Source organism: Anabrus simplex, chromosome 1 (genome assembly GCF_040414725.1).
Source record: "Anabrus simplex isolate iqAnaSimp1 chromosome 1, ASM4041472v1, whole genome shotgun sequence".
NCBI classification, from domain to species: Eukaryota; Metazoa; Arthropoda; class Insecta; order Orthoptera; family Tettigoniidae; genus Anabrus; species Anabrus simplex.
The window spans coordinates 692,989,327-693,001,609 of record NC_090265.1 but is presented as its reverse complement, the minus strand read 5'-3'; the positions used below and the strand labels follow the sequence as shown (position 1 = coordinate 693,001,609).

The 12,283-nt window shown below is 38.7% G+C and overlaps 1 protein-coding gene across 2 annotated transcripts in view; it reads right to left on the bottom strand.

Moving 5' to 3' along the window:
- The window catches only part of spn-A (RAD51 recombinase homolog spn-A), an 80,925-nt gene that overhangs the window by 16,189 nt on the left and 52,453 nt on the right, over window positions 1-12,283 (bottom strand). For both annotated transcript variants that reach the window (XM_067135958.2, XM_067135959.2), the window contains one exon: window positions 3,047-3,168. In XM_067135958.2, coding sequence (XP_066992059.1) covers window positions 3,047-3,168 — 122 coding nt within the window. The remainder of the gene's footprint in view (window positions 1-3,046; window positions 3,169-12,283) is intronic.

Here is a 12,283-nt window from a genome sequence, read left to right as displayed (position 1 = left end):
AAGAAGATGTCAGAGTCGATTACTAATACCCGTCAACGGCTGTTCTCTAAAGGAAAATACAAAATGAAAGAGTATAACACGTTTTTGATATAAATGCGTAAATAACATGGCCGATAACATTTGTTAACTTGTTAGAAATAAAGGCTGAAGTAAATGATTACTTAATTGTGTTGTTATATTTTGAAATTAATATAATAAATAATGTTATTTGCTTTATGTCCCACTAACTACTTTTACAGTTTTTGGAGATGCCGAGGTGCCAGAATTTAGTCCTGCACGAGTTCTTTTAGGTGCCAGTAAATCTACCAACACGAGGCTGATGTATTTGAGCAGCTTCAAATACCACCGGACTGAGCCAGGCTCAAACGTGCCAAGACAGGGTCAGAAGGCCAGCGCCTCAATTGTCTGAGCCACTCGGCGTGGCTTGAAATTAAGTAAGAATGTGATACACCTCAAGACATGGCAGAGTACACCACTGATTCCAGGAGGTAGTTCATATTTTCTCGCGTCTAGTTAAATTACGGAAAGGCTGTTCCCATGTAAATTTGTAGCAAGGAGGTTTATCATTTCTCTACGTGCAGTTGAAATATGTTTTCATGATACATATACGGTTAGATTAGGTAACGTTGTTTAAAGAAAACTAGAACGTTTGCCACAGAGGCATCTGGAGTGATACTATATTTTTTCAGTTGAAATTAAACACACACTTTCAAGTAATATCAGATTTTGTAAAATACCTAACGAGTAAGCCGTAGTGTGGATATTGTCTGCAAAAACACAAGTTTTGAACAAACTGACTGCTGTTTCATACCGATTTTAATGTGTATAGGGTTTTCCTGACTGACGTAAAATCGGACATAATGACAATCCATTACAGCGAGTAAATTTTTCACCGTTATGAATTCTGGCTTTAACGGACTTCTACTGTACTTATGTTCAGCAGCAAAATGGTGGCATGCATGCTGACGATATTTACAACCAGTTATTTGATAGTACGATTCTAATGTTCATTTTCAACTCAATACGAAGCTATGCATCATTCATGCCAGAGAGGACAGGAAAATAAAGGACTGTGCCATGTGTTCAGGCAGGAAAGGAAAGGAAAGGAAAGGATGTAGATGTCTCTTTACTGTGGACCAATTCTATGAACACAGAAATGAACCCAACAAGAGCATTCTTAAATACTGCAGGATAGAAAAATTTTGCTATGAGAGTAGTGTATGAAAATATCAGAGTATTTTTTCATATTCATCTGTATGTGGCATGCTTATATACTTGCGTATGGCAGGAACAGAGTTGCCAACAGAGTGGGTGTAAAAGTACCAACTTCCAGATTCTTGTATGTTAGGAACACTTGACACAAATAATACCCACACCCCAGCTTTCTTCCATAAAATTTTGAAAATAAAAAAAATAAAAAATAAGCAGGATTATTCTCATGTATACAGTATTACAACAAAATAATGATCAACTGATCCCTAACTATTATCTTCAATTATGAAACTAATGAATCTAAAATCCATAAAAAATGACCAGGTTTGTCACAGCCACTTCATATACAAGTTTAGTATAGAAAATCTCTCATCTTTTCTTCACTCTACTTTTTTATAGGTGAGTGGTCTATGTAACAGTTTACAGTATTTATCTCTACATCATCAAAGACAAAGAAGAAAGTGTATGATCAACACTGAACTCAAAAGGGTAATACAGGGAAATAAGAATGCAGTCAGGATAAAAGAAATCACAAGTCTTTGTAATAAAAAAAATAAAAAAAAAAAAAAAAAAAAAAAAAACAACCTTCTCTTTGTGATGTTGGAGGAAAAAATCTAGAGCCTAATATAAATAAAAGAAATCTAAGAGCATAGATCAACAAGCAAGACAGGTTTCAAGGTCACCAGCTATGTCCAATAAACTGCATGCTAACCGAATTACAGGGTGGTCCACAGGAAATAGTAAAAGGTAAACGTTGATACAGAACAGTCATGTATATTTACAGCAACATTACTTGTGGCTTATAGTGCTATACATATTGCGAATAATGAAACACAGAACCAAAGGTTATTTCTGGAACAAAAGTTAACTAATGAAGCATGTAAGCAAAGTTTATTTCTGGAACGTAATTTTGTTACTGCAACACAAAACCAAAGTTCTTTCTGGAACAAAAGTTCATTATAAAAACACAAAACTGACATTCATTTCTGGAACAAAAGTTACTGAAACACGAAACCAAAGTTCATTTCTTGAAAATAACATCACGAACTTCATCCATCAGTGGCGCTGAACTTTTGCAGACAATCACGAAAGCTCCTCAACATTCTGAAGCATTTCTGGAGGAATGGCCTCAATCTCCTCCTGGATTGCGTCTCTCAACACAAAAATTGTGTGGAGATGTCGTGCACAAATTTTGTCCTGCAGATTTCACTTTGCACTGCCACAACACTCTTCAAATGCCTCCACTGCCTCTGAACTTTCGAGCGTGTGTTGGCGACCACGGGGCCCTTACCTGAGTCCTGACATTGCTTACACTTATTTGTGCCAGACTCCTCACTTCATCTATCCTATCTGACCTTCCTTGTTCAACTATTGTTCTTTTCCAACACCGACAGTATTAGAGCACTCAAGGCCTACGAAGTCTTTCATTTTTACGCCCTTCGTGGCCCTTGTCTTCTTTGGTCGATACCTTCACTTTTCTAAGTGTCGGATCCCTTCGATTTTTCTCTCTGATTAGTATTATATAGAGGATGGCTGACTAGTTGTACTTCCTCTTAAAACAATAATCGTCACCACCACCACAATACACATCTGCACCGGTCGATGTTCCATGGTGGACTGAATGGCATACCATTGCAGGTCCTATAATATTTGACAGATGGTGCGATTGCACATCAGCCTTCGCAGGATTATCAATTACAAATGTACTATTTCCCATGGGCCACCTGATAAGAGGGTGGGTTATTTTATAGGGAAAGAGATGCACTCAAAAAGCCAGTTAAAAAGAATGAGATTGGCTGGGAAAATTCAATATTTCATTAAGTTTTCTTATTACCGTGTTGTAGAAGCGTGAGCCATGATGTTTCCACCAATTGGCTTCTTGGGGTCAGCAGCAAACATTGCAGCTCCATCCACCTGGGCAACCACCTGGTTTGTGATTACCACTGCAACACCAAACTGTAACAATATTAATTATAAAAATTAGAATTGGCTTTAAAGGGAAGGTAGGTAGCAGCTATGGCTGGAACAGTAACATTATCCAAGTCCATTACATAAGACCCACAGCAACAATGCCATCTACCACAAATTAGTGGCAGCAGAAGGTAAAAAGCACACTTCAATTAACTATGGTCACTTAAAACATCATTACTGTCGATTAGTTTCAGAGGATTAAAACTTTATAGGCTGCAGTACATCTATGTTTAGAGGCATGATATTTTTGTATTAATTTTGTTGTGATCTATACATTTATCCTCATTCTCCCACTTACATTACAAAATTCTTCTAATGACCTCTTACTTCTACATTGTGCAGCAATACATTGCTTTTCAATATCCTTAACTCTTAGGGGTATATTTTTACATATTTTCATCTTCTCTATACAGTCTCTTTTCCAGTAATATCCCATTCCTATTGTTTCCAAAATGTTCCGTACCCCATCCACCAAGTATCCTTCATTCTGGTGTTTCATTTTGTGTTGATATGCTATCTGTAATACTTCGCCACCTTCTCGCAGCTTCAGTCTCAGCCAATACTTTATTATCCTTTTAATAATATTCGCTTGTAGTATCTCTGCACATCATTCTCACTCCACAGTTAACTGTACAACTGGGTAGATCCATAATTATTTTACCATAACTATTCATAATTGTATCAAGTATATCAACCCTCCCTTCAACTCCCCAAATTTCCACTCCGTACAACACTCTAGATTTCACTAATACATTAAAAGCATTTTTATACACGCTGTAATCTGTGTTGGGCATCTTTTTCTCCAGTATGTTAATGGCTGACAGTGCACTCATCCCTTTTAGTTTTGCACATTTTATTTGCTCAGCCCATTTTACATTTACACTTAATATCAAACCCAAATATTCCACTTTCTTGACGACTTCCAATCTCGCCTCGCCCATCCACCATTTTTCATTCTTCGACAATTTATATCCTTTTTTACATACCATTACCTTGGTTTTCTGTGCATTCATTTTTAAATTCCACTCTTTACAGTAATTTATACTACACTGCATACTACTGGGTGTCAAAGTGAGCAGAAGGATGTCGTCAGCAAAAATGAGACCCGGAATATCCTGGTTCTCAAGACTTGGGTAAACCCCTGCTTAAAACCTTTCGATTGAAAGATATCATTTATAAACAGTAAGAACAGTACAGGTGACAACTTACAACCTTGTTTGAGCCCTACTTTAGAGAATATTTCCCCAAATACTACTCCCTCCTTAGTTTTAATAGAGCACTTAACTTCTGAATATACATTTTCAACAGCTCTTATAATCTTCTGAGACACCCCTATCCTTCTCATCTTGGCTACGAGCACCCCTCTCCTCACAGAATCAAATGCTTTCTCCAAGTCATTAGCAGTAATGTACAATTTTTCACCTTTCTTTTTTACATACTTTTATCCATTATTGTTTTCATTACAAAAATATTATCAGTTGTCCTCATCCTTTCTCTAAAGCCTGACTGAAGTCTCTCCAGAATCGATCCCCACTCTGCCCACTTCATTATCCTTTTTGCTAACACACCTGTGTATATTTTACTTAATGTATCCAGCAACATTATGCCCCTATAATTATTTGGGTTAGATTTATCTCCTTTCTTCTTGTAGATTGGGCAGACCACTCCCTCTTGCCAAGATTTGGGAAACTCCCACCCTTCAAATATTCTGTTAAATAATTTCACCATACTTTCTAGGATATCCTTATTCTGCACCACCTGCTTACAAAATTCGTTAGTAATGCCCGAAAATGCTCCTGATTTGCCTTTCTTGGCTTTCCCTAAGACCTCTCTCACTTCTTCTGTCGATATTTCCTTACCTAATGCAGGTACAGTACACCCCAGCCCTATCGACATTCCGTTTTCATCTATTCTCGGTCTCCACCTATCTTCAACCTATAATAATTTCTTATAGTGCTCCATCCAGATAGCTTGACTTATTTCAGCTTTCCGAGGAAGCTTCCGCATTCCACAAATCCTCCTAATTGTACTCCATACTTTACTACTATCATTCTGTTTTGTATTGCTATTCAATTCAACAAAACTCTGCTCCTGCCATTCAGACTTAGTTGTATGCAGTATTTCTCTATATTCTCTTCTCAAGTTACAAAATTCAATCCTATAATTTTCTCCCCCCGTGCTTTCTATACGCCTTCAATGCTTTCAGTACTTCATACTGTTTGTGCCTGCATTCTTCATTGTACCAACCCTTTTCTATTATATTCTTCCCCTCCTTTATCCTCATCTTTTCCCCTGCCATCTTTAGAGTGTTTTCTATTATTTTTACTGCTGCACTCATTAGGTTATTCTCAATCATTGAATCTATTCCAGCTTTCACTATCTGGCCTATTTCTCCCTCATAATAGTTCATAAACTCCTTCTTTAGCTCTTCTCTCCACCTGTATTTAGTAACTAACGTTTCTTTGAATTTTATCGTGTTGCTTGTTAATGCCCTACCCTCTCTATCATTTACTCTGACAATAATTGGTAGACGATGTGACTCACCCCATTCCTTAACCTTCATGCTTTTAATCACAGGCAATGCATTCCTAGAGCATAGCACCAAATCTATGATACTATCCCCTGTCTCTGTTATGTATGTCAGATTCCCTAATTTGTCACCATTCCACCATACATTCAAAATATATAGTTCTACCGTACCACACAGCTCTAGCAACTTTTCTCCATTTTTATTACAGCCCTTATCCTGGCTCACTCTCTTTTGTACATAAACTTCTTCTGCCTCTTTGTCATACACTGGCTTCTGATCCACAACCCTTGCAATGAAGTCCCCCATTATTAGAATACCTGCATCCTCAAAAGTGTTTTGAATTCGATTAATTTCTAGAGCCAACTCATCAAAGAAATCCTTTTTCGCAAATGGGGAGGCTTCAGGAGGGTTGTAGACAAAACCGATACATAAATCTAGCTCGCTCTCATCATACATTTTTATTTTAACCCACATCATCTCCCCCATTTCTGATTCAATGTGGTCTATTCTAGCTTGCACATCCTCTCTAACCATAACCATTATCCCACCCGGGTATCTGCCCCTGCTGGTTCGTCTTTCTTTTGCCTTATAGTAAACCGTGAACTCTTCTATTTCTACATTACTTTTTAGTGGAATCCAGGTTTCCACACACGCGAGGATATGCAAGCTTCGTAACAACTCTTTAAAAGATTTGCTCTGTAACTTACTTCTAAGGCCTTCAATATTGATGCACCCTACTGTCATCTCTAGTTATTTCTTCCTCCCCGGCCCCTCACTCTGACTCATCTTCTTAGACCTCATAATCCTAGTAACACCTAGTTCGTCAGAGTTCTCATCTTGTGTATTCACACATTCCCTGTCGAGGCCACCCTCGTTTAAATTACCTTTCCTGTGCCAGAATTCCTTCAGACTCACACGCCAGCGTTTCGGTGTTGTGTCTCTCACTGAGTCAGCACTCAGTTGCCACTGTAGGTCACCAGGACTACCCTCACTATTAGTTGTCTCTGCGTCGGCTTCTTCCTCTCTCTGTCTTTGTCGCTTCACTTCCTGGTCGCCGCTCGCAGTTCCGGGTTCTGCTGATCTCAGCTGCCTCGTACGTTCACCTTTCTCTTCAGCCAGTGTACTTTGTGTGTTGTACATGCTCTTTAACTGCTCCACCCCCCATGCTCTAGTCCACTCGCAGTCACCTACCACTAATTTGTTGCCCCTTATGTAGGCCATTAATCCTGCACGCCTAGCTTTTCCTAGGTGGAACTGTAGCATTTTCTGGTTCCTGAAGGCCTTTTCTCCAGCTCCTGTTTGATCCATATTCTTTCACCTTTCAATCGGCTTGTTTTATATAAAATCTTCTTCACTAGTAGGGTTGATACAAACCTCACTTTCACTGGTCTCTTGCCTTTTGCCTTCCCCATTCTCTGTATCTCGTCTATATCGGCTTCTCTGCAGCTGATCTTCAACCTCTCGTTTATTAGCTCCAGCACTTTGGATACCAGATCTTCTTTAGAGTCCTCATATAACCCATATATAAAAATATTTTTCTTTCGGGTTTCCTGCTGACACTTTTTCTCCTGCCACCTTATTTCTTTTATCTCTTCCTCCATTCTTCTCAATTTATCCCTTAAACTTGATATTTCTTTATTATTTTGGACCATCAGTTCTGTCACCTTGCCTATCTCCTCTTTCACTATTTTTCGTAGTTCACTGGCTTGCTCTCGTAGTAACTCTCTCATTTGGTCAGCTTGACCCTTAACGATTTCCCTTATCTTCTCCATCTCTTCCCATCCAACTGCATTAGCAGGATCAGATCGGGGTTCATCTCGACCCCTCCAATGACCAACAACACTGCCATCACTGATTCAGCCATCAAAATTGAAATCAGACTCACCTGCTATCCGGCTCTGCAATCCATGTTGCACCTCGTGGGCCTGCCTCTACCATGCCAACGACCTATTGTCACCCGGTACAATTCTATTGAAATCCCCATGTCAGCACTCACTCACTTAACATCTTTGCTCTTCGCTTGCACGATTACAACTGTTCTTTCTTAGTTATGAGGGCATTTTACGTCGTGTATCCACGAGTACAGTGAAACCTACAGTATATCTAACATTTCTAAAAATTAGAGGGAAGTATTAAAATGTGTGAAAAACACAAGAGAACATATATGAAAACCTTTTATGCTGGGACTTATAAAATAACAAGTGCACTGAACGGTTTGAAAAACACCAAACAACACAAATGAAAACATATGCATGGGGGCCAATAAAAATATCCAAGTATTATTGCAGATCACACTCTTTCTAAAACAAATGTTAGTAGAAGCCTTTTATTTCGGAGCAGTGGGATATTAAACATTATTTTCTAGTCACACTCTTAGACAATGAATTGGAGGTTACACTTGTCCATGTGCGACCGAGAGGAATCAGGATTGACTTTGACTGACATTTTGAAAAACTTTGACCAATAGTCGAATGATCGAGTTGAGATATGCGAGTTCAACATTCACGACCTCTGCGCGCTTAAAGATGCGGATGCCAGTCCACTTTCTGAAAGATTTTAATTTTGTCTTCATTAGTAAGGAATTTCACGACTTTTCCATATCCATAAGTAGGCCATCTCAAGACTAATATGCTCCACACTAGTCATTTTCACGCGATTATGTTCCTAATCCAGATAAAGGTTACTGTATCACGCGACAAAACTTCACTGTATCACTCAACACAAAATAAATTTCTAACTCCTGAATGGAATGTGAAATACAAGCACAAATAGGCTCCCTTTTTCTGTAATCACGCAACTGTGGCGATGGCTCTTACCCGAGTTGTAAATCACGTTTGTTTCACAAGGGATGACAAATAACATTTTCAGGGCTAGGAAAAATGTGATCGTACCAAGCAGTAATAGCGAAAATTCATGGCGCAATAAGCGAGGTATTGTTTATATTGATTTAATACAGTGAGAATCGGGACTTTGAATTTACGACATGCTAAGCGGGAAAATGTGTTAACACGTTGACTGCCAGGACACATAGCAAGAAATGTCCCGGTGGCCAAAGCATTTTTTCTAAAAGGCATGTAGTAAATAAGCAGTAAAGCAAAATTCGAAGTGATATTTCACTTAAGTGTTCAATGTACGTACGAAATACAATAAAAATTCTCAGCACCCCGAGGTACCGCCGTGGCCCTACAGAAAAGTTCACTGCATGGTTTTGCCTAGACGGCCAGAGCGGTACAGTCTAGCGGTACCAGAAGCTTGCATCACATGACAGTACACATTGTAGATAACAGAGTGTGCCACGATTTGTTTACTAGCGCTTAGGACTACAATCGCAAGGCACTCATTCTTTTACAGTAGGGTGTGTGTGAAATACTTGCGAGATATTTCTAAGTTATTTTACTAGTGAATGGAGAGGTTAGTTATAAAAATGAAACCGTTTTCTTTTCGAACTCGGAAAATAATGACGCTAGCCCTTCAGTATGAGATCTCTGGTAAGTAGTGTCCATGTCAAACTGGTCTATTACATTCTGCAACACAAATAACTCTTCACCAAATTAAATTTGAAGGATATTTATTTCCTATTTACTCCTTGCCAAATGCTCAGCGGTAATGTAAAATTTTGCTATGTTGTCAATACAAATACACTCATTTTTACGCTATATTTATTGCGATAACCGTAGAAATCAGCTCAGGTATGGGTGCAACAGTTTGGAAGGAATCAGTGTGGCCTATTGATTAGGTAAGCATAAGCTTGGGGTGAAAATGGGAAATCACAGAAATCCATAACCAGGTTTCCCAACAGTAGTGTTCAAACCCACAATCTCCAAAATCTTGAGCTTGCGAGTTAGCTAACCCGGCACACCTAAGCGCATGGCTAAACTGATTGGACAAATACTCACATATTGCCGATAAAAGGAGGTTGGATTAATAAAAAATAAAGATTATATTTTGGAAACCAAGCACGCCAGAATTTGCTCCGAGGCCATAGCGGTACGCTAGCATAGCGAATTCAACGGCTCAGCGGTTCGCCGGCCCGGCAGGGAAAGTCAAATAGCAACACCTGTCAGCGGTACTTTGTACCGCCGTGGCCTCGTGAGACACTCACTCAGCGGTACAATGTACCGCTCTGGCAGCCAACGTGTTAATGAGGAACACACAAATAAGGTTTCACTGTATCTTTCGTAGTGTTTATCGTTACTGCAAAAAAATAATGCCTCTACCCATGTTCTTGGGTGTGTCATACAGTGGTAGGATAAAGCAAGGTGTGTACTCTGACTAATTTGAGCTAGGAATCTGGTAAATGATCCAGGACTTAAGAAACGTATTATCCCAACCATTTCCTGGAGGGTGTAGAATATCCAAAGAGAAAGCCACACCTAGCTTAGCCACATAATTAAAGTTGATTATAATAATAATTATTTGTGCTTTTCAATGTAAAAAATATGACACAAATATATCAATTTGTAATCCTTTCCATCCCTGAGATACGAAGCGTTCATCAATAGGTCTACCGAGGTATTTATTGGTCAATAACTTCTCAATTTGTTGATGTTCAGAGCTTGTTCAATTACAGCACAGACTTCCTGTGAGAACACCCTACCAAGAAATGAATTGAACAAAAAATGTTCAAAATATTTCTTCCCACACTGTTCTACGCACTTACTTTAGAAATGTAACTATTGTGAAAATAGGAGCAAAAAACACTTAGCGATACCTCTAACCACCATAACCCCCCACTCCCCTCTATATACAGAAATATTATCATAGGATATAAACTTCATGGTTTTGATCGGTATTGAATTGTGATCACAATAATAATTTAACTTATGTTGTAATGGTCCACCTTTTCAATACTATAATGTTTAAATTACCTTTCTAATCTAGGAACTAGTTTCGGCCTTGGCTGGCCATCATCAGCCTTAATGCAAAACTGTACACACACATCCAATAACTAAAAGAAATGCACAACACACACAAATGACATTAAAACGTGTTAAAAACATATGGGATGAACTATGTGCACAACGTGTACAATATGACGAAATCAAAATCAGGCTCTAAAATTCTGTTAAAATGTTCCTTAGTGTTTGTTGTTAAAATATCATGAAAATGCTGAAAAGTTCCTCTGTTGGACATTGTCAATGGTTGAATCAAGGACGGCACACGAACATGAGTTGACCAGGTAACTAATCAAAACATCAGCTACATGAAATAGAGGGTAGGTATCATTTTGTTACTAATCTTTATTGTTACACAACCAACACATCCTTCTGCTTCTACTATCAACTTTCCCTTACAGAACAAGTTGCTAAAGTCTACACTTCTTGCCACGCACGATGTGTCCAAAGTACTTCAACTTCGTGTCTTAATTGTCAGCCGAATTTCCGTCTGTGCGCTCACGTTTCAAAACTTCAGTATTTTTAATCCTTCCCATCCATGAGATACAACGCATTTGTCAATAAGTACGCTGAGATGTTTATTGGTCAAAAACTTTTTCAATTTGTAGAAGGTGTTCAGAGCATGTTCGATTCTAGCATAGACTTATTGTGAGAAGTCCCATTGATAATTTAAATGACATTCAAGGTATCTGTAGGTTTTCATACATTCAATATTTTCATTGGACAGTTCTAGTTGTGCATTAATACTGTATACTGATCTTTGCTGACTGTCTTTAATTTAGTCCTTTTTAGTGTTTACATTTTAGACCATATCAAGTACAAGCCACTTGTAACTCACCCGTATAGGGGCTCCTTGTCCATATAGGGGCTGCCTGGCCGAGGCGGTAAAGGCGTGCTCGGTTCGCCCGGAAGGACGTGGGTTCGAATCTCCGTCAGGAAGTCGTCAAATTTAAGAAATGAGATTTCCACTTCCGGAGGTGCATATGGCCCTCAGGTTCACTCAGCCTACACAAAAAATGAGTACCAGGTTAATTCCTGGGGGCAAAGGCGGCCGGGTGTACAGCTAACCACTCTACCCCATCAAGTGCCGAGGTTATGGATAGTGAAAGTCTTTACCTTCCACCCCTCCAAGGGCCTTCATGGCCTGGATGGAAAAGACTTTGCTTTGCTTGTCTGTATTGAACCAAGATTAAAACTTTTTATTATAATTATATTATAGCCAGAAAACTAGAAGCTTATGTACCGTTTGTATGTCATATTATTTTCTTCCTTCATGCTGGCTCAGTCATACGTCTGCCTCAATCTTGTAAGAATTTGTGCATTTGTTATTGCTTTCATTTAAACCATTTGTATTTTTATATTTTTCTTTGCTTCTGGCTGCATTAATTCTTTCTTCTCTGTTTTCCTCTATAATGTAATGAATAAATCTCGAGTTTTACCTGCTACTCTCATTTGTAAGATTTGGTCTAGTAGTTACATGTTTCATAGTAAGATCTGACGAGTCTGAATTCAGGCTGTTCATTGTCTGCCTCAAGTCGAGCAATTGGACGGTTATTTTTCCCTTTAACTTTTTACTTCTTATTTCGGTGTATTCTTCTCGGGGTGCATCCGGTGCAGTTCAGTAAATGTCCATCATCAGGCGCTTAATATCTCAGCAAAGGAATTGTTCAAAGAT